Source organism: Lepisma saccharinum, chromosome 11 (assembly GCF_977018435.1).
Source record: "Lepisma saccharinum chromosome 11, izLepSacc3.1, whole genome shotgun sequence".
Lineage (NCBI taxonomy): Eukaryota > Metazoa > Arthropoda > Insecta > Zygentoma > Lepismatidae > Lepisma > Lepisma saccharinum.
The window spans coordinates 36,553,884-36,578,065 of NC_139239.1; the positions used below are offsets into that span (position 1 = coordinate 36,553,884).

General features: G+C 36.5%; 1 protein-coding gene across 1 annotated transcript in view; it reads left to right on the top strand.

The window, feature by feature from the left end:
- Positions 1-24,182, top strand: part of LOC145995206 (G2/mitotic-specific cyclin-B-like) — a 68,311-nt gene that overhangs the window by 30,053 nt on the left and 14,076 nt on the right. The window contains exons 5-7 of the mRNA XM_083131768.1: positions 5,056-5,295; positions 15,649-15,767; positions 16,335-16,482. Coding sequence (XP_082987894.1) covers positions 5,056-5,295; positions 15,649-15,767; positions 16,335-16,482 — 507 coding nt within the window. The remainder of the gene's footprint in view (positions 1-5,055; positions 5,296-15,648; positions 15,768-16,334; positions 16,483-24,182) is intronic.

Below are 24,182 nucleotides of genomic sequence, written 5' to 3' on the forward strand. Positions count from 1 at the left end.
GGATCAAAGACATATACATGTTCACTGTCTAATTGAATTTGCATTCATTACATGTTTTTCTGTGATCACCAAAACTGTACAGACTCGAGCGCCTCTTGCGTTTACTTCGGGAATTAACTTCACTTTCAGGCAATAACTTGCTGAGTGAACTAACTCACCACGTGGCGAGAATCAGTCAAACTTAAAGGACAATTTAATTCGTGAGTTCTAGTGTAATTTATCCAATCGAGAATACATTGCTTTTCACTGGTATTATGACTAAGTCATATTCTGTATAAACAGAAATTAATCCTCCTGTGCGATGTTTTCCCCCTCAAATTCTTTGTACAAAGGAACCCTGATATTATACCATTTTTTAAATAGTTTGTTTATGGTCTCTTATAGTTTTTGTATTAGAAATGGTAGAACAATTTGTTCTATTGTGGTGTGTTCCTTCTTCACCAAACACATTGTAGTAATCAACATTGGAACTAGAGATGGACCGGAAAACAGATCTTGATTTCTTATTATCTAATGATTTAATTTGTAGACGTGTTTTATGAAAACGTTTAAAGAATATGCGGGGAATCCGTAAAATGGATAAACTGTCAGTTTGCATGATAGATTTGTTGTGAAACTGTACGGTAGAACTACAAATATGACCAATAAAAAAATATGCAGACAGTGTAAAACAGATAAATGATAAAACTGTTCAGATAATGCACACATCCAGATATTTTTGATAATCTGATATCTGGATTTTTTGTTTCCTGGATATGTCCATCCCGAGTTAGAACCTCTTCTGATGTATTTACAACATGCTTCACTTTGAGCCTCTATTTTCTTTAAACAACACACTTGGATGTTATAAAATGTGCAGAATTATATTTAGTTATTTTCATTGCAAATAGACTCTGCTTCATAACAAGTTGTGGAAACTTCATGTTTCAGAAGTGCTCTTTACATATGGTGCAATACCAAAAGGAAAGTCTTACAAATATTATCTGCGATGGGAATATTATTTTCTGTCAAGTGTGAAACAAACTGGTACAAATTTATGAGCAAAAGGAACTGATAATTTAAGGATGTTACTGAAATGCTGCAAAATGTTTAATTGTAAATACCAACATTATTTTAAATTTGTTTTCATAATTAGAACTTTTGTAGCATTTTGTAAATCTTCATTGAAGGGTTTATTTTTTAGTGTAATTTGATACATAACTTGAAAGCCTATTTTATGTACCTTATCCTAACCTAAATTTCCTAAGACTAATAACATACCTGACCTAAGGACCTCTACTAAAGCTAACCAATTCCAAAGAATATCAGGTACAGAAATTCCAAAGAATATCAGGTACAGAAAAAATGAGAATTCATTGGTACTGGATCCTTCTTCCACCAGATTAAGAAAGCTTTGTTATTGTAGAGTAACATTTCTTTAATCTGATTCCTGTATTAACTCACCTTATCCTTTCTAGGGTTAAGTAAATTAGCTAGTTACAATTTGTAAGAATAAGATTCCATGTATGAAAAGTTCAGAGCACAAGTGGCGAAACTAGGTTTTTCGTGGAAATAGATTTGTGAAATATCAATATAACCATTTAAAAGTAAGTACAGTGGAACCTCGATTTTACGTATTTCAGGGGACCAAGCTGTAACATTTTTGCTATGTTGGGACTATAAACAGGGTTCCCACACACCTGGAAAACCTGGAAAACTCAGGGAATTTGAAAAAAATACAAATCTCAGGGAAAATCTTGTAATTGATTAATGGTTCCCTAAGAAGCAAAACTGAGGGATTATAATATGCTCCTGTCTGTGGATAATTCAGGCTGTTGTAGCATATTTCTCTTTCAGCAAGGAACTCATATCTATTTGTTTGTCTGTTTCTTGTTTTTAAATGTGATTCCAGGGCTGGTGACAAAGTGTATACCCTCATAAATTTTGCACTTTTTAAAATTTAATTAGCCGATTTGGATCTTTTACATGACGTAAAATATATTTCAAGATGTGGAAAACGCATAATAAAGATAACCTGATGTCCAAAGTTAACCAGTGTTCATCTGATTTCCCTTATTAGGGAGTAGTTTTAAGTTTTTTCTTCCTTTTTTTACAAAATAGTAGGGATGGGACCGATTAATCGGTACTCTATCGGGATCGGCCAATATAGGCATATCGGTTTATCGGTAAAATTACCGATTATTTTACCGATCCTATATATTGATTATTATCTGATAATTTAGTGCAAAATTCTGCCATATTGTTGTAATTTTTATGGATAATATCCATGCCCTACTTTCTAAAAAAGTAAATGTCTAAATATGCAATTTCTCTTGCACTGCAGTCACCTTGAAACACACATTTATTAAAGAGGTCAGTGAACCTTTCAGGTTCTTCAAGGATCATTTCTAATTTTATATCGGATCGGTAGATATCGGTATCGGCAAATTTTATATCGGTACTTTATCGGTATCGGCCAAAATTTCATATCGACCCATCCCTACAAAATAGTAAAACAAATGGAGTGTCCTGTTTAGGGAAATATTTATTTTCTGCCATCTTTTATGTACAATATTGTTGATTGTGTATTTACTGCATTTAGAACATAATTTTAAATATTTACTTACTAGTGCCATATATGAATTATGTATTGTTCATAAATACTTGTACATATTTTAAGTTTTTGATCATGTTCAACTATTGTTATAGTCAGTGCTCGAAAAATCTTCTTCAGAGCTAGGTGCCAGCCAGCTCTGAATATCAGGTGCCAGGAAACAACCTACTTGCAATTGTGCATACTATGGTGTTTCAAAAGTCGCGCAACCCAAACTTTGAAAATGTATATCTTGAAAACTGTAAGAGATATTTACACCGGTTTTCCTGCATTATAAAGCCTTATCCATTTGAGATATTTTTCAATGGTTAAAAACTATCAGTTTACGCCACAGAAAATTAGGTAAATAAATAACTGGCGAAAGGCAGTGTTAAAATTTTTCCAGAAATGCATTTTTGAGTGAGAAAAATATGTAAGAAATTATCAAAGGGTCATAATTGGATGTCTGATGCCATGTCAATCTGTCATTTGCAACCAATATTGATCATGTGCATCATTTGATTGATTTTTGACTGGCAATTTTATGGGTTGAGTGGTAACATTTTTGGGACATATCCTCCGTAAATGGCAACACTAGCAGGTCGAAATTTTGTCAACACACACACATGCACCATGTGCTTAAATATTGGCCATACTCCATGACACAGGTTAGGTGGTACAACAGCCTCAGGCTGAACCTCGCCCACAGAAATAAAGAATTAAGAATCTTCAAAATTTTGTACATAATAGCAAATGATCACAGTCGCCAGGCAGAAAATTTTAGTCGCCACGGCGTCCTGGCAACCGGGATTTTTCGAGCCCTGGTTATAGACATGACATGACATGTGAATTTTTACATGCCTATCACATGGCAATGCATATGTGGAAAGTGGGGTTTTCTGTAAATAAGCAGGTTTTAATAGAAAACTTGAAAGAAGAGTCTGTGGCTGTTCGGCAAGTTTATGATTCAGTGAAAGTGGTAGGAGGAGTGCCAAATGTAGAAGTAAGCAAAGATATGATCCAGAGTGTTAAAGGTGCATGTATTAGATACGAAGAAGCATTGCAGAAGATGAGAAAGAAATGTGATCACAAAGAAGACAAAAGGAAAGAAATGAAATGTAAAGCAAGTGAGATCAGTGCTTTACAAGCCAAACAAGAAAAGATGCAAGAAGCAAAGGCTATTGCAGAACAATTTTAAAAAAACTTGAAGCTTCTGAGAAGTAAAGTTTCTTAATTTGCTGTATCAGACATTAAGTACAGTTCTTGTTTTACGTATATTTCAGTCTCAGTAACTTATTATTCCTTTTTAAATCGGTACTAATAATTGTCACTTCATTTTTATATGTTTTAAAAATTCCAATAATTTGTTTGTGTTAACTATTATTGTACGCATTACAGATTAATTGATACTGTATCCATTTATAAACATGTATCAAAAAGTGTGAAAATGTTTCAGTGTTCTATATCAGATATGTTAGAAATTGTTTCAGAGTTGTTTAAAGTTCTAGAAAACTGGTCATCTTTGTTCTTAATTACATGCAAAGAAGTGTAATTTTATTTTATTATTGAACTAGTTTTCTTATTTGCATCAGAAAACAACAGTAATAAGGAAGGTGAGGATGGTATAGCTACGAGGGGAAATGGAGGAGGCCATTGTAAAATTATGGTAGTCATTTAATGTGCATTCAATACTCTGGAAAAAATATGAGGATTCTGGAAAACTCAGGGAAATCTCAGGGAAAATGGATTTGGAGTTTGCGTGGGAACCCTGTATAAAGATTGAACGTGTAATGCGGGAAAATGTATAATCGTGATTCCACTGTATATCCTAACTTTCAAATTCTTGCTCATCGAGGCACCACTATGTTTGTGCTGCAACAGCTAAACATATTTCTAAGTTATTTAAATGTGCCTTTTTCTCAAAACTACCATATTGGCCTGAATATAAGCTGCACATTTTATCCAAATTTCAATTGTGAAAAATTAGGATGAGTCTTATATTCACGACCTTCAAAAAATTATGACATTTCGTCAAATCATATGCTGTTAAAAATGTGCTGATTTCTCATTTGAAATAAAGATAATGCAACAATAGCATTGTTGTTTCCAACTTGAACAATAGCATTGTTGTTTCTAACTGGGCATTGTAAAGCTGTCGTCATTCTTGATAATGTACTCTTTGATTTATTAAGATTGTGTTCGTTCTTCTCTAAGCGTATGCAGGTATTCATTTCTACTGAAGTGGATCTACAAGTTTGTCGCCAATATGAACGATCATGTGGAGTGGTAAATGGTTATAGGTATTTTCTTCCCTTGTTTATATTTGGGTATCATCATATTTTTTTTTCTGCTCCTTCAAATTTTAGGGTGCAGTTTATATTTGGGCCAATACGATATATCTTGAATGAGTTGCTCTACTTGTGGTCTGAACCTCTCATATGTAGTAGTATGCAGTTGTTTTAAGATTTTTTTTTATTCTCTAGGTTGACCATAACATTACTAAAGATAAGCTGCAGCTAGTTGGAGTGGCAGCAATGTTTCTGTCTAGTAAATACGAAGAAATGCTCTGTCCAGAAATTGCAGATTTCGTATATATTACTGAAAATACTTTCAAAGCCAGAGAAATTCTTCATATGGAAAGAAGAATTTTTAAAGCCCTAAATTTTGAGCTTGGGAAGCCCACACACATAAATTTCTTAAGGAGAAACAGCAAAGCTGGAGAGGTAAGTATGTTGCTGTTATTGTTATTACTATTACTGTAATAATACATGAAAATTTATGCATTAATTTAAATAATCATTGATGTAATGGTATAAAAAAAATAAGGTCAAATTAAACACCAAATATGGACAGTAACCTTTCCAGAGGCCAAATACTCATTCTTTGAGAGCCAGACAATTTCAAATATTGTTACAGGTCTTGCATGTTAAGTATTTGGCAGGCAGACTACAATTGACTTAACTGCAGACCATTTCGATGCACCCATGTAAGGAATTTGATAAATGTATTTTAGACACTGATAGTTCAAGGTAAATAAATTATAGTATCTGCTAATATTAAGTGCAATAATAAGTTTTCATGTTATGACGTGGAGGCACATAGTGGTTTGGTTCCAACTTTAAACTGTAGGTCCAGTCCCGATTAGCCTTACTGTGCATAAAGTGGACTTAAAACACCAAACCAATCCAATTACGTTATGACAATACTGTCATTGGCCCTGCCATAGTGATCAGCGGAAGGTATGTAATGTGCAAGTTTGCTGTACAATTTCATGCGTAAGTGTGCGGTAGATGGAATCATTCGGAATTAACTTTCAAGCCTAATCGTATTTTGGGGAGTTTGCATAAAAGGATTAAAATTTTGCTTCTTTTTAGCAACACTGTATACATGCAACCATTCAACAATTTAAAAAAGCATCCAATATTGTAATTGTTGTTCAGGGCTGAAATTCTATTTAGACAATTTTTTTTCCCCCCCGTTCGTGAGAGGCCTCTGCTTATATCTAATCTTCAGGTAGGCTGTCATCACAAGTGATTGTCGTTGCAGTGCATACCATAAAATATTTCAACCATTTGAAAGGGAAATAATATTGCATAATATTACGTCGCGAACATATTTGCAGTGGTGCTGCATGCATTTTTAAAATCACCGTGATGATTCTGACAAGCTGATGGTGAATTGTCATACACACAAGTACATATCCGTATACGAAAATTAGTATGAGGATAATATGACTACAGAAATAATCATGCTTATACAATATATCTACGGATATGTCGTCACAGTGATGAGGGCATCATTGTGAAGTTTTGACGTAGCAGAGTTTGCAGGAACGAAAATAATGATTAAGCATTTTCTTCATAGCTGTCACTTTCACGTGGTGACTATCAAATATGCTTCCTGCTAACAGAAAGGAGGAAACGTTCGGTCGCAAACATGATTTGCTTTGCATAGTGAAAGACATTGGTCTTCTGGAAAAATATAAAGAAAATTATTATGTTTAATAGGTGTTGGTGCATAAATGTTGGCACAGGCATTTGAATCTGTAACTACACTAGAGATCTGCACTAAAATACCTTGAACAATTAATATCATCTGTTACAAATATTACTTTTCCAGAATGTTGTGTAATATAAGTACATGGTTTAGGGGAAAGGACCATTGGTACTGGTCAGTGTAATTTTCATAACATATAATTGTCATGGTACAGTAGGTTTCTCTTCAGTAAATGTTAGTATTACCATTTTGTGGTTATATTGCATGTAGAACGTGATCTGACCATATAGTTGCTAAATTTAATTTCCACTTATCATGTATTCCCTTACAACTTTATGGTGCATGCCAGGTGAATAAATTTCATAACAAAAGAACATGAAAAGTGAATGCTGCACATACATTGTTGTGTTTTACCGTGAACATTGACATTATCTTTTGCATACTACAAGGGATGGATTCTATTTATGATATACCGATACAGTACCGATATAAAATTTGCCGATCTGATACAAAATTAGAAATGGTCCTTGAAGACCCTGAAATTTTCATTGATCTCCGTAATAAATCTGTGTTTCGAGCTGATTGCAATGCAAAAGAAGTTGAATATTTAGACATTTAGGGCATGGAGATTATCGATAAAAATTACAACAAAATGACAGAATTTTGCACTAAATTATAAGATATTTATCGATAAAATAATTGGTAATTTTACCGATATGCCTATATCGGCCGGTACCGATAGAGTATCGATTAATCGGTCCCATCCCTAATTTATTATGGCAAAGTGGGTTATTGAACAAAGAACATAAAGAGAAGAAAAAAGAAGTGGGAAGTTTTTAGTATTCTCTAACATAAAGTTTAATTCAGGTGTTCTTTGTGGACAGTGTTGTTGGTCTCAAAGGGGCATAAGTTGATTATCTTGCATGTTTGTTTTGGTACCAGGTGACCAAAAAATATCATACAAATTTGAGTATTTTTTTTTATTATTATTCAGGTATTATTATTTTTGGACATTAATTCCTTTTTATTAGCGAGAAAGTAGAGCCGTGAAGCTTCAAGTGCTGCATCCTGCTTGGTAGTTGCATGAAAATCATGTTGGGATGGTATTACAGTTGAACTTGGGAAATTTCGGGATTGTGAAGGGTTAAGGTGGGAGTTTTGTGACATCAAGGATTGGTCATCCACACCAGGGGCTGACCATGATAAATGATGATGTGTGGGGAATTAATAGAACCATTAAAAGTAAGTCTCGTGGATATAAAGTTAGTAATTCGAAGAAGATGTTTGTTGTTTCATTCTATATCATGGTCTTCTTTCAAATTACAGTGGAACCTCGATTCAATGTTTTTTCGGGGGACCAAGCTGATAAGACTTAAAATGTGGGAAAATGTAAAATCGAGGAAAATTTGTAGCATTTTGAAATGTTGGGACCATCAAGATTGAGTGTATAATGTGGGAAAATGTGCAATCCGGGAACATAAAATCGGGGTTCAACAGTATTCAGATTGTTTCTCTGTTATGCACAATTGCCACAATAGATTCTGCATTAGCATGCAATGCTACTTTTTCATCCATTGTCTAGTGCTTCTACTTTTACAAGTAGCCAATGGATAAAGTCCAATTAACATTGGAGGCTAATGGGAACCATTGTCAGTAACATTCAGAAAAGTATTAGGCTCTTCATAATTAAATGCCAAGAATTTTTCATGATCCCATATGCATTTTAGCATTTTTGGAATTCCTTTAGTTGTCCCCCCACTATTGTTTTACCCTGCTCCCCAACTTCACAAGAACAATTTTTCAATTAACTTTCACCTTAAATATAGTATGTAATTTGTATATACAAGTAAAATAACTAGGATTGCCCTTCCACTTCCATTTTTTTTCTGGAGTCATTGCTTGCAGTTAGTTCACATTCATGTATTCACTTTTCAGTTATCTTAGGTTGTGTGCACATTGTAAATAGTAAATTGGCAGGCTATATAAGTAGGCAACTTAATTCCTTGCATTGTACCTTGGCTCAGAAAAAGGCACAAACAGGTTTGCTTCATTAAAAAGCATGGATCACATGATTCGTCTTCTACCTTACAACTATTGCTGACCTGTGTGCACAGTTCAATTTGAGAGCATGAGTGAGATCCCTATCCGCTAATGACACTATCCCTCCAGAGATGACCACACTCTTTTTTTTACAACCCAGTGATTAGGATTCTATCACAAGCAAGATGTGCACAGACTAGAGATATTTTCAAGCTAATTCTATTTGGGAGAATTGACTGTGGGATTTTCAATTCCTTCAACAGATTGCTGTCTACTAATTTGCTCTTCCCTATGTGTATCTGCCCTTAGAGCTCCAAAGGGAAAAAATATCCTAAAGTAGTAAGATTCCAGCATGTGGGGTCACCCAGCTGCTCCCGATGAGTGACTACGACCTTGATTTCAGATTTCATCCATGTGGTTATTGGTTGCTAGGAGCTAATTGAGGACATATGTCTTTGATTTGTTATACAAATTTGTTTCTAAATTTGGCCTTACATTATGCCAAAAGCAAAATCCCGACAGTTGTAAAAATATGCATTTTATATTCAAGACAAGATAAAACACAATATGCATTTATGGCAAAATTGCCAAAACATTACATTTACTTACATTTTTCACAAAACACGTGAGAAAAACTTTATTTTTATACCATGTTCTGCACATCTGATATATAATTGCAAGTGTTTATTTGAGAACCTGGATAGTTCATTAATAACCTTGATATGTGTACCTACAATGGTTTTACCTTTGAATATATTTATACGGTTACATAACCCTTGGCTCTACAGTCCTGGAAGGGCCTTGGCTTATCTCCCGACTGCCAGTCCCATTCTTACAATCCTACTTAGAGGTGTGGAGATCTTCAACCGATAATGGTGTGATGTGTGGTTAGCACATCAAAGCCTCAGCCGTTATAGGAGATTTCCAAGACTGGGTAACACTACTCACTTATAGCTCCCCAATTTCCTCACAATTGTGGGTTGCTACCAGTCCTATATACAGGCTGAAAACCCAGACACTGAACCCAGGCCATCCTGCAGTCTGAATCCAAAGCATAGCGCCTTAGACCGTATGGCCATGGAGGAGGAAAAAAACAATATACTGATATGCCCATATTGTAGATTCCAATAGGTTACTAATTATATTCCCCATCCCCCTAATCAAAATTGGAAAAAATCTGTGTAGCGAATGAGAATTCAAAATAATGCATACTCATTGCCTGGCATGTAATCTTTTATAGTTTGTTATATACAGCATTTATAAATTAAACTGGTTATTTAAGTGCATAACTATCAGAGCCCTAGTTATGAGATTGCTCTGAGGCACACTTACAAATGTGGGGTAACTTAGTGTGGTAAACAACTATATGTACTTTAATATGGTTTAAAATTTTTAGTACTTATGAGCTTTGTTTAAATGAACATAGGTAGTTACACAATATGCTTTGTGAAAAATTAATATTGAATCAACTTAGCTGGGAAGTATTAAAATGCATTTTCAAAAAGAGTTTTATAAAATAGCCGGAAACGGTAAATACACACTATGAAGTCAGTGCGTTCATTATATCCCCAGCAGTTAACAAAGGGAGCGGTACTCTTTGTTAACTGCCAGCTTGGGTGTTTCTTTTTTCTCTTGAAGTAAAAAGCAAACAAACTGGAGTAGGAAAGCGATGTTGCCAAATTGAAGAAGAGATAAAGAGGAAAAGCAGAAGGAAATGGTAAAGAGAAACAAAATTAAAGAATATGGAAAGAGAAAAGAAATACAGATAAAGATTTAAAAGGAAGTGTTTAAGGGTATTATCCAACTCTTACACATTAGGCCTTAATTAACAGGAAGGTTCTGGGGGGATTCTGAATTAAATGTGGGGGGAGGGCAGTATCCAACTCTAGGTCTTACATTATGGCTGGTATTTTAGTTAGAGGGTAATTGAACATTAAATTAAGGGGGTATCCAATTCTTGTATATTACTATTGTCTTAGACTGTTGCGGAAATTCTGTTGTGGAGACTGAGAATTAATTTTTTTTGAGGAGGCAATGCTGTCTAAAATTAGCATGGAAATTTTGGTGGTAGGATTGAGTATTAAATTTAAAGGAGGAAATAGGAAGCTCTTGATAAAGTGTTAAATCTTAGATTGTCGAGACATTTCTGTAGTGGAGAGAGAGTTCGAACTTTATAAACACACTCAAAAATACTACAGTCAACTCTCGATTCTACGACCCCGGGTATAACGACCCTCTCGAAGTAACGACCCTTTTCCCGGGAACCGTGAAAAATTTAGAAAAAATTAGAAAGATTTGGAAAAAAAAAGTTGAAAAATTGAAGGAAATCGGCCGAAAAATGCGTTGTTTTTTCCTCCACTCATTCCCTTTACGAGCGCTCTAACGCTCACAGTTAGGTCTGAACTAAAAATAGACACCACCACACCATGCTTGAGTGATATCCAATAGCACTTGACCTCTGTCCTCCCCTCCCTCAAGTACACCAATGTTACCCCGCACCCGACTGCCGCTACCCAACGCGCCAGGCTTGTTTTGCCACGCTTGCTCTTGGATACGCGAGAAGAGAAGATCGAATGTGCTTGGATGTTATTTTAAATCGACTTGACTTGTTTCCTTGTCCTAAGAGCTGCTGAAAACTCACGGGGGAGGGTGGGAGCAGCCCGAAATGACTGCTGGACTTGCAGTCTTTGCCAATGTGTATGGCAGGTCAAGCTCTTTCATCGATAAATACACCACCTTGAGAGATAAGATCGCAGGAATGTTCGAAAATACAGATGCGTGGCGCCTGGAATTCTGGCCCATCTGTCCAGCTCTGACCTAGAGTTCATCAGGTTCCAATGAGTGAGCAACTTTCGGCCTTGTAGCCGACAACTTCTGGTAACCGCTTTCATTCAAAACGTGTTCTTTGTTCCCTGCAACACTTCATAAAAAAGCGAAACTGTTAGAGATAATCAAAACCACATAGGTGAACTAAAGATCGTCAACCCGCTTAATGCGTTGTCATCCAGGTTTGCACAAAAGTTTACTTCGATCTTAGGTACATCATAACTCCCATTTCCCACTTTATACGTTTTCCTAATTGTGTCGATGTCGTAATATCTGCCAAAAAAGTGTTCCGTTAAACGACTGACTTCTCCCTCTTTTTCTGTCAGCAAACGTGGGGGGGGGGAGGATGCAGATTGTTTCAGCCAGGATTTTCTTGCTGATGCGGGCTGATTACAGGCGAGAGTGGGAAAGGAACCACCCCTCTTCCTTTCCTTTGACGTCTAAAATGGGGCAACCAGTTCTGGTTATATTCTTGAAAACGAACAAAAACCATAGAACAAGTAAAAAAAAAAGGTGACCCTCTACCCTTTCCCCAGCTCATTCTCCGCCACTGGTGTGCAGGGCAATGTTGATAATTGCAGATTTCAGTTTTTTTTATTTATTTATTATTATTTTTTAATGCTGTTGTCTGCATAGGAAATATTGCCCGTATTATTGTCTGTTGCATGGTAACATGTAAAGCAAGGGTCATTTCTTTCTTCTTTACACTGCTTGTAAAAGTTCCGTCTTCGACAGTTGCCTTATCTTTAAAATGCTGGGACTTTTCTCTTCCGCCACCTGTTGCTCGAACTTCCAGCCGGTCTCCTTGTTTTTACGATGCAGCTGGCGCCAGTGTTTTGTCTAGCGTCTGCAAAGCTCTTGCTTGCCGATAACAGCGATGACTCATCCGCGAAGGCAAAAGTTATTGTTTTGAATCTCACAAAGCTGTTTTGATTTGACGATAACGAAATTCGATCTCCAGAAAGGAAAACAAGAGTTAAAATAACTTCATGTTCTGCGCCTTCTGATAAGCAAATCTGTAAATTTAATTTGCATCCGCTTTTCTTCAGAACCATTCATGCGGAGGAAAAAAAAACGTGTGTTCAATGTAGGAATGGTCGCTGAGACTGATTAAAAATACATTATTCAAGGGGAAAACGTTTGGAAGGGTGGGTGTTTGACATCGAGAATACTCCTAAATCCAACATTAAATCGTCGATTAACGTGAGAGTAAATAACGATCTACCAAATGCGCAGTTTCATAAAGCTTGTTTTCAGTTCATTTTATGCTGACGGGCTAATCGGGACTAAATATACAGTTTAAAGTGAAATTTAATTCCAAACCCGAATGATTATCAACTGCCACGCTGTTTAATGACTTGTCCTAGAATACGCATTGGGTGAAAACAGATCGCAAGTTGCGCGTTTCCTTTTTCACGCTGGATTACAATGCAAGTCAAGGAAGGAGTTTGGACTGCTCCCTTGAATGGGGAAGGAGGGTGAATGAAGTTGGTTGAAGCAATGAAAAGTGACTTTTTTTTTTACGATGTAAAAACCAGAACGAAAATTACAGCCCTGCCTTTATTTTTTTTTGTCTGGTACCTAGAGAGGTTGTGTTGTTTCTCCCGAGAGATCTAATGCTCCAGTAAACCCGTATAAAATCCAACATTCATTCTGCCCAATTATCTCCCAACTTTTGCTGGCACCAGTCTGACTGGTGTCAAGATTCTTCGAGTTTCGCTTGCAATAAGCGAGAGATTGTTTTCCTTTCCATTGGTCTTAGTGCAAACGGGTTTCTCATGAATTAGAATTGTAAGAATTTCCTGGAAAAGCAACGACTGTGCACAATTGAAATAAAGTAACATTATTTTAAAAAAAATTTTGTGAAAACTTTTTCATGTTCTATTTTCCTTCTCACAACACGCATCCTGTGCATAACAGGTTGTATAACTACCAGGATAAATGGTGTTACCATCTCCTAGGCATCTTTGTGTCCGTTTGAGCTTCCTTTAAGCTGCAAATTGGTGCAAATTCCAATAACGACCCCTTCGAAATAACGACCCTTTTCCCGGGAACTGTGAAAGGTCGTTGAATCGAGAGTTGACTGTATTTACATATTTTAATTTACTACATTTAACCAATCAATGTGCTAGCTTTAAGTTTTTTTTTCGAAAATCGAGCAATCAAAAAATATGGACAATGTAACATGGTATTTCATTCAAATAGACATCAACTATTACACATTCATCCAAACTATTTTCGGGGGATTATGATGTGGTAGACACACTGTCGTAATTAAATACTTTGTGGGGATTATGATATGGTTTGAGGGCGCGAATATTTTTTTTGGGGGGACACATGACATGATTTTTGGGGAGGATGGGCACCTCTGCTCTCCATACTTGGGATTTTCACTAGCAGCCATGAGTGATAACTTGCATTATGCAAAGTCTAAGGAAAAAAACTAAAAGCACAACACTATAACAAAGCAACAAAACAGCACCATAACACAACAAAGAAATAACTCAACACAACTAGTTTAAAAAATGAACCCCACATGTGGTTATGGCGCAAAAATAACTAGAGGTGCCTTGCAACTACAAGAAATGTAAAGAAAATGTGGCAACAACGTCCTGAGTGCTCGCGCTTATCGGGAGCGGTTTGGCTATTGTTAGCTATTGTTGCCAGTATTAAGTTTCATGAAAGGGTTGCCGATGGGGATGTAATAAACGCGTGGACTTTACAAGTAAAGGACTGGTAACTTAATTGGTTAGAATCTATTTTTAGTTGGTATATCAGGGTGTCTACTAAATGTCTGTTTTTAATTTCCAGGTTTGTCCAGGTTTATTTATATTATTTTCCAGGTCTATATTTATTTTAAACAAAGAAAAGTTATTGTTAATAACCCCTACCAGAAGGCCAGTTGAGAAAATTTGCCCTAACTAACAAAAGCAATCTGAGTTCTCACCTTTGTACTGTGTAATTCATCTCTCTTGGTAGTTGAATATTTTTTACATTTTGTTTTTACTACAAAGTTCTAAAAATTATTAATTTAAATTCTAAGCCTATGTTAATTTACATAATTACATGTTACTGCACATTCTTCTTGGATGGGGAATGGCCAAATACTTATTTTTTACACAATTTACTCGTGCAAATTTATTCATATAATATAGTATGTATTGCTCATCTCATGTGCGAGCCATCGGCTGTACCCACTACATCTATTCTTATTACACAACTATGATTTTCCCTACAGACTACACTTTCCATTACATTCCGCATAGGTGTTAAATAGCAGTTCTGGTTGTTTTAACTGTTCTCACTTAAACTAACACTAATATACCCCCACTTTTTCCAATAGTTCCATGTACCTTTGTACTACAATTGATTCGAACACACTTTCCAAGCTTACGTTGCGTAGCTTCTCCTCCTGCAGAACACACGTGTCCTGACATAAGAATAAATGTTCTGGCGCATCATCAGCATTGCATAATATGCATTTATATCTCCCTTCCTCTTTTTTTACTGTATTGTCTCTCCATCCTCCCAGCCTCATACATGCCAACCCCTTTCTTGCTATCATGCTCACATTCTTGATGTACGTGGTCCCCTTCTTTGAAGCTCGAGCGATCTCTTAGTTTCACATTCAGCTATTATTTCCAGCCTATCTATATCCTCTAATCTTCGTTTCACTAATTGCAATGTCCCCTGGTCGGCATGTTCCCCCTCCCAGATCCATCCTAGTCCAATTTTGTATATTTTGCATCTGATCTCTTTTGCCTATGTTCCCATTTCCTCCCTTTGCACCTGTTGCATCAACGCTTGCCCTTTTACAGAGTTCTCCCTTCTCAATGTTAATGTTGCCCAGTATTTAACACTTCTCAACATTTTACTCGTACAAAATGTACTTTGCACTTGTACAATAATTCTGTAAGTAACAAAACAATGTGTTCAGATTGGAGTTCTTTGAGTATCCCCGTGGTTGCCATCCACATACTCACAAAACAAAAGCCCCTAAGTGAAGTGGACATATGTAGTGAAAATGGTAACTTTGAGAAAAATTCAGGTTTCTGGTTAAATGCCATGCTTTTTCCAGGTTACCCAGGTACAAAAGTAGATTTCAGGTTTTCCAGGTCAGTAGACACCCTGTATATGCTCATGGCAGAAATACTATAAAGTAAGTTGTGAATGAATTTGAAGATGTTGTGACAAAACATTCATCTATGTTCTAGGCTAATCCTATCTGCCATAATCTGAGTAAATACTTTTTGGAAATGAGCCTTCTTCATTATGAATTGTGCCATTGCAAACCATCGCATATTGCAGCTGCTGCTTCATGTCTAGCTTTTGGGTGAGTGTGGATCTCCTGAATGTAATTCGAAATATTGTCTTGATTAGTTTGCTAGGACGTGTATAATCTCAGAGAGAGATTCAATTACAGTGGAACCTAACCCTCGATTTTAAGTTTTTCAGGGAACCAAGGTGTAAAAAGTTAAATTTTAGGAAAATGTAAAATCAGGGTGTCACTGTAATGTAGTTTAAAACACACTTTAATTCCATAGTTCAATAGTTTTATTTTATGTAATTCCTTTTATATTAATTGTTTAATATGTATGTATATTATGGTGCAAATAATCCATCAAGTTGCTATTTGCAGATAATGGAATATAATTTCTGTGTTGATAAAATTCACCAATTCTTTTCGCTTAAGAAGCAAATTATTGTAATTCTTGTGGATCATTATCTTCATTTTGGGATACTTGTGTGTTTGAAAAGGCAAATAAAATTTACTTTGGATGCATGGCCTAAAATGATTTGATATCACATATAAAAAAATGTTTGGTCAAAAGTTGTTGCGTTTGTAACTTACCTTTGAATTGCATTGGCATGCACACATTAAAATCTCCTTTCTGTTCAGGCTGACAAAGAAGGATGATTTGCCAATTTCTGATATATGGACTGATTCTCTTGTCAAGTATTCTAACTGCAAGTATGAAGATATTTCAATGCTGATTTGCTCAATGGCTGCTATGATTCTACAGGCTAATACCTCCAAGCATCATCAGGTATTTTATTACATTGTCATACAATAAGGATATTTCATTGTTTATACAAGTATTATATCTGTTCTTTTAGTGCATTTTTCGTCCTGGCAAATATGAGTGGTTCAGAGCACAAGTGTGTAACTCCACTTTTTGTGGAAATGAATTTACAGGTATAACTTAGAACTGTGAAGTATAAATATTTCAAGGCTACAAGTATGTACTAAGTTTCAAATTCTTACTCATAAAGGGACCACTATGTTTGTACTCCCAACAGTTTAACATAGTGCAAAGTGCCTTTTTCTCAAAACTATTTGAGTGGACCTATTTCCTGTGAACCCCTCATATGTAGTAGTTTTAAGAAATTTTGTATTCTCTAGGTTGACATATACTGTGCTTTGTATCTAAAGTTATCAGTTTGGCGGTTACGTGGAGATGGGTAATTAACTCTGATAAACTTACTATTCATTTTTCCACGTAAGTTTTTTTTCAGCGATCGATTTCGCCACTCATCTGGTGGCTTCGTCAGGCGTGAACTGTTGCTGCGGCTGGCGTGGTTCCTTCTTTTGCTTGCACTTGTGGCGGCGCTAGTTGACGCAGCCCTTTCACTTTTTGTCATTCTCGTGCAGGTGTAGAGCTTCCTTCTGTTACCGCACCTCGGGATTTTGGCGCTGTGCAAGGTGGTTCCAGATCTTGTCTGCTTTTGTGGAGCGGTGTTTGTTTGCGTGTGCAGGCGGGCTTTTTTGCGAACGTCAACTAGCGCCTCCACAAGTGCAAGCAAAAGAAGGAACCACGCCAGCTGCAGCAAGACAGTTCACGCCTGACGAAGCCACCAGATGAGTGGCGAAATCGATCGCTGAAAAAAACTTAGGTGGAAAAATGAATAGTAAGATTATACTGTGCTGTCATAACTCAGCACCTGGAGTTTTTGGTGTTACTTTCTCCAAAATTTGTGTTTTTATTTTTGTGCACTTTTCTGCCACATATAACTAACTATATGTACATTCATTATGCTGGTAGGTCATGTGGTCAACTTTTGTTGGTGACAGTTTCATATGTTGGAAATGACAAATACAGTCAACTCTCGATTCTACGACCCCGGGTATAACGACCCTCTCGAAGTAACGACCCTTTTCCCGGGAACCGTGAAAAATTTAGAAAAATTTGGGAAAAAAAGTTGAAAAATTGAAGGAAATCGGCCGAAAATGCGTTGTTTTTCCTCCAGTCATTCCCTTTACGAGCGCTCTACCGCTCACAATTAGGTCTGAACTAAAAATAGACACCACCACACCATGCTTGAGTGATATCCAATAGCACTTGACCTCTGCCCTCCCCTCCCTGAAATGCACCAATGTTAACCCGCACCCGACTGCCGCTACTCAACGCGCCAGGCTTGTTTTGCCACGCTTGCTCTTGGATACGCGAGAAGAGAAGATCGAATGTGCTTGGGTGTTATTTTAAATCGACTTGACTTGTTTCCTTGTCCTAAGAGCTGCTGAAAACTCGCGGGGGAGGGAGGGAGCAGCCCGAAATAACTGCTGGACTTGCAGTCTTTGCCAATGTGTATGGCAGGTCAAGCTCTTTCATCGATAAATACACCACCTTGAGAGATAAGATCGCAGGAATGTTCGAAAATACAGGTGTGTGGCACCTGCAAGTCTGGCCCATCTGTCCAGCTCTGACCTACAGTTCAGCAGGTTCCCGTGAGTGAGCAACTCTCGGCCTTGTAGCCGACAACTTCCGGTAACCACTTTCATTCAAAACGTGTTCTTTGTTCCCTGCAACACTTCATAAAAAAGCGAAACTGTCAGAGATAATCAAAACCACATAGGTGAACTAAAGATCGTCAACCCGCTTAATGCGTTGTCATCCAGGTTTCCAAAAAAATTTACTTCGATCTTACGTGCATCATAACTCCCGTTTCCCACTTCATACGTTTTCCTAATTGTGTCGATGTCGTAATATCTGCCAAAAAAGTGTTCCATTGGCTGACTGACTTCTCCCTCTTTTCCTGTCAGCAAACGTAAAGGGGGGGGGGGGAATGCAGATTGTTTCGGCCACGATTTTTTTGCTGCTGCGGGCTGATTATAGGCGACGGTGGAAAAGTCTTCCTTTCCTTTGAAGTCTAAAATGAGGCAACCAGTTCTGGATATATTCTTGAAAACGAACAAAAACCATAGAACAAGTAAAAAAAAAAAAGTGACCCTCTACCCTTTCCCCAGCTCATTCTCCGCCACTGGTGTGCATGGCAATGTTGATAATTGCAGAATTCAGTTTTTTTAATTATTATTTTTTTTAATGCTGTTGTCTGCATAGGAAATATTGCCCGTATTATTGTCTGTTGCATGGTAAAATGTAAAGCAAGGGTCATTTCTTTCTTCTTTACACTGCTGTTAAAAGTTCAGTCTTCGACAGTTGCCTTATCTTTAAAATGCTGGGACTTTTCTCTTCCGCCACCTGTTGCTCGAACTTCCAGCTGGTCTCCTTGTTTTTACGATGCAGCTGGCGCCAGTGTTTTGTCTAGTGTCTGCAAAGCTCTTGATTGCCGATAACAGCGATGACTCATCCAGCGCGAAGGAAAAAGTTATTGTTTTGAATCTCGCAAAGCTGTTTTGATTTGACGATAACGAAATTCGATCTCCAGAAAGGAAAACAAGAGTTAAAATAACTTCATGTTCTGCGCCTTCTGATAAGCAAATGTAAATTTAATTTGCATCCGCTTTTCTTCAGAACCATTCATGTGGAGGAAAAGAAAAGAGTGTTCAATATAGGAATGGTCGCTGAGCGAGAGTAAATAACGATCTACCATTTTGATATGTGAAAATGCGTAGTTTCATAAAGCTTGTTTTAAGTTCATTTTATGCTGATGGGCTAATCGGGACTAAATATACAGTTTAAAGTTAAATTCAATTCCAAACCCGAATGATTATCGACTGCCACGCTGTTTAATGACGTGTCATAGAATACGCATTGGGTGAAAACAGAACGCGAGTTGCGAGTTTCCTTTTTCACGCTGGATTACAATGCAAGTCAAGGAAGGAGTTTGGACTGCTCCCTTGAATGGGGAAGGGGGAAGGGTGAATGAAGTTGGTTGAAGCAAAGAAAAGTGACTTTTTTTTACGATGTATTTTACACATCCGAACCAGAACGAAAATTACAGCCCTGCCTTTATTTTTTTTTTGTCTGGTACCTAGAGAGGTTGTGTTGTTTCTCCCGAGAGATCTAATCTTACCAGTTAATCTTGTAACAAACAATGCTCCAGTAGACCCATATAAAATGCAACATTCATTCTGCCCGATTATCTCCCGACTTTTGCTGGCACCAGTCTGACTGGTGTCAAGATTCTTGAGTTTCACTTGCAATAAGCGAGAGATTGTTTTCCTTTCCATTGGTCTCAGTGCAAAGGGGTTTCTCATGAACTAGAATTGTAAGAATTTCCTGGGAAAGCAACGACTGTGCACAATTGAAACACAGTAACATTATTTTAAATTCTCTTTTGTGAAAACTTTTTCATGTTCTATTTTCCTTTTCACAACACGCATCCTGTGCATAACAGGTTGTATAACTACCAGGATAAATGGTGTTACCATCTCCTAGGCATCTTTGTGTCCATTTGAGCTCCCTCTAAGCTGAAAATTGGTGCAAATTCCAATAATGACCCCTTCGAAATAACGACCCTTTTCCCGGAAACTGTGAAAGGTCGTTGAATCGAGAGTTGACTGTACTGATGTTTTGGCTCCCATATGATTGTAGGTGTGCATTCGATCTGTCAAAACCACTTCACTTAGCTCTGGTGATGCAAAACATTCGGTTTGAAACTTCAATGTATGCATGGTTTCATGTAGCTGTTGGAATTATTATATGGATAATATACATCATAGGTTTTTTTTAGGAGTTTGGAAACCGTGCACATTATACACGCATAAATAATGAGAATTTTAATTTAAGTGCAAAATATGTGTCATTGTGAAAAGGCCACAATTCACATTTTATGCCAATTTGAGATTTTTAAGGCATGAAAAATGTGTTTAGAACATGTCACTGTACGTATGTAAAAACCTTCTTGCAATTAACTTTTTTCTGAAGTAAGTCTTGAAGCTTTCCTTGTGATGAATGATGAAAAGATCCTCTTGGGCCCAGGTGAGTTATGGAAAAATTTCCAAGATTTCGAGAGCTAACATCACTCATTTTCAGGGTAGAAGTGCAGTCCTGAGTGTCAACCCAGTGTGTATACAATCGTGAAGGAGGGGTTTCCGGTGTAGATGGCAACCTATTGGGTGCTGTGTACGTTACATCCATGCTGCTGGTCGTTAGCCAAGCTGGGTCCAGTTCGAGCCCCGTGTCATGATTGAGATTCTCCTTTTCCCCATGAATAGTTAGTTATTGCTTCTTTTGTGATGCGGTCCCAGTAGTTTATGCTGAGCCAATACCAGTGTATCTGCATCTCCCGATACCAATTGTATTGGTATCTGAAAGTATTGGTTGCAATTCGATCACTGAGATTTTTCTAGAGTCCAGTAATCGTGCAAGATCTGAAAAAAAAAACATGAGATACACTTACAAAGAAACTAAAATAAATATCCTTGAAAATTATACAAAATGCACAATTTTTTGTGATATTTGCGAAAACTCTTGCGGAGAGATGGATTTTGTGTTTAGATAGTTGTCTCATGTGAAACTTCATACATTGTTATGGTATAGTTCCAATGAAAGTCTTAATTTCAAAATTTATAAATATTCTGAACAACTTTGAATTGTTAGAATTTTCAAGTATCATCGTCAGTATCTGTGGGAATAGATAAATAGTATCAATAATTATGAGTATTGTTTCAGTCCTAGTCATAACCTACAAAGAAGTTTTTCTTCCCGTTGAAGTAGAGCTAATCACTGAATGTGTTAGTCAGAATGTGCAAGCGTAAAGGCCAAACTAAATGCAACACAAAAACCCACAGAAAACTATTGTTATTTTTGATGCCCCTGTACCTGCAAGAATCTGTTATGTGAATGCCTGTTCACACTCTCCCAAGTCTGTTGAGATGTTGACCTCAGCAGCTTGTTAGGTGACCACATCTATCTGTGGCACTTGGGAGGCAAGCTGAGCAGGGTTGGCAAGGTAATTTACTAGTTATATATTTTACATAAATTACACGTAATTTACTAGTACTTTGTTACGTAGAAGATCAGATTTTACGCAGATGTAAATAACTAATTTCCTTTTTTAAATTATAATATAAAAACTACTTTAATTACATTTCATTTTATCAAGATTGTTTATACAGCCACCTCACCCCCTGACCCTCACTAACATATTTTAAAAATAGATCTGTTTTATCACACATTTTTAAAAATTGAGAAACCTCTTGATATATACGTCTTGCAGTAGCACATACTTGTATTTATAACATAACGATTAACAACAATTCAAAGTTTTAGTAAGAGCTTCAAATTTCTTTTTCATATGTATTATACACTTGCATAGGCTAATTATAATGTGAATGTGAATATAGCAGTTTGTACTATTCCAATATAAGAGCACATACAAATTCAGAAGGAAAGTTTTTTAAAGCCTTTTTTTTTCTACCACTGCGAACTGCCACACACAACAATAACCATCGCAAAATCAATTTTCTTCTCATTTTTATGTTTGATTCTAGTTTTTTGCGTACTTTAAATTTCATATGTTTTTATCCATAATTTAAGTGTCATGTAGAAAACCTTTTTTAAGTGTAATTGCACAACCCAGATTATGGGACCATGTACAGGCATGTGAACTTCGTGGAAGACCATGGTAGAGAATAAATCTATTACAGCCAAATGGCAACTGATGACACATTCCTCTAGCTTCCTTTCCATTTGCCTCTGTGATAGCAAATGCTCCAGTTCAAATGTACAAAATTTGACAGTGTAGTGAATCTGAATACCTGAGGCCGAAAAATAGTATCTTTAAAATGTAAAACTTAATGCTACTTATATTTCCCTTTCTGTTTGAGGATGTCTTTGAAGAATTATTATACGGCGTACGCTTTTAGAAGGAACATGAGTTCAGCTAATATGTAGCCACTTCTATTGCGCTGTTGCCAAACTACTGGTGATGGTGATCCTCCGTACCCCTGTGAGAAACTTAAATTTTTAGTGGGTTGGAGGGATTGTTATTCATATGAATGTTTCTTGTTGTTTTTAGCATGTTATAAGCAAGTAGTAATTGGCAATTTTATGAGGTATGATTTATGAAGTCATGCACACAAGGAATTGTTAGGTTTGGTTCTCTTAGCATAAGTATCATTGAAGTGAACATTGCGAGTGAAAAGTGTGCTACCAAACATATGTTGTTCTACGATAGTTCAAATTTAAGATTTCTTCAGTAGAGAACCTGTGTGTACATTGAGTTGCCAAGAACAAGAAATGTGTGAAGTGAAGCAGACTTTTTTAAAAAAAAAATTACACTTAGTGGCACAAGTGGTCCTAGATGCAAAGAATTAGACATCCCATACATTCCGAGGATAAATATCTCACTTGATATTTCCGCATGTGAAAATCACTTTCAGGCACCTTAAAACATCAATGTGCAGATTGGAAAGGAAAAAGTTAGAATTTTCGAGGGGTTACGATCGGTCACCAGCCCTAAAGTAACTGCTAACTGAAGAGAAACAGAGAATACGCTGCATCCAATATTCAGCTTTTTTATATATAATGCATGCATATAAATTTGAGTACAGTGAATATTTCTTCACAGGATTATAATATATCACTGCAGCATATAATAGAAACTTGTACCTGAAAAAGGTTTGAAGGTATTTATTGTAAATGAACTGCAAGGTCATCATCGATCTCATTTCTGTTTTCTAGCATGTTTCACCAGGAGATTTGAATAGGGATTTGCCGATTTCTGTGGTAGATATTTTTCCATTTTATAATATGCAACACCGTATGCACATCTACACCACATGATTTAGCCGTAAGTTCTAGACTCCGAGAAAACACTGTTTCAGCACACACTTCTTCGGATGCCAATTCCTTGAAGTAAGAATACACTTTAAAAATAAGATTTCTGTCTTGTCAACGTGTTAGGTATTTTACCCTTGGTGGCTGTACTACTGGTGCTAGGTTTTGGGAGGGACATTAAATAACACTCACGGAAGAGACACTCTTGCACAACAATCGAACATAAGGGTTGTATTGCACAGTGTGTTATGATGCCAGGGATGCCTGCATTTCCCTGCCTGATATCGCTTCTAAAAATGTACACCGTATAGAGTACTTTTATTTTGAGGTTGCATTCTACAGGGTGAGGCAAAAGTCCAGCACACACCCTTTTAATTTGAAAACTGCTTGATGAAGGAGAATGAAACTTTGGATATGGGTAATAGGGGGTTTACTAGGTTTCAGATGAAGACATTGATAAGCACTGTGACAATCACTGGTTAATAATTTTACAAGATTAGAATTAGTTAATAAATATTTTGAAATATAACGCAAAGGTGAAGATGCAACTTCTATGGATCTATGTATTAGTAAATAAACTGAACAATATGCAGTTCACTACCTAGGTATTACCTGTATTTCGTTACATTCATTGCTACATAATTACTATTGATTCTCATTGCTATAGCAAGTCAATTCTAAATATTAAATCATTTATACGTACAGCATTTAGCTCAAATGAATAACATAAAACACAATTATCATTGTACAAAGTAATTATTATATTTTTTTTTACCATTAAT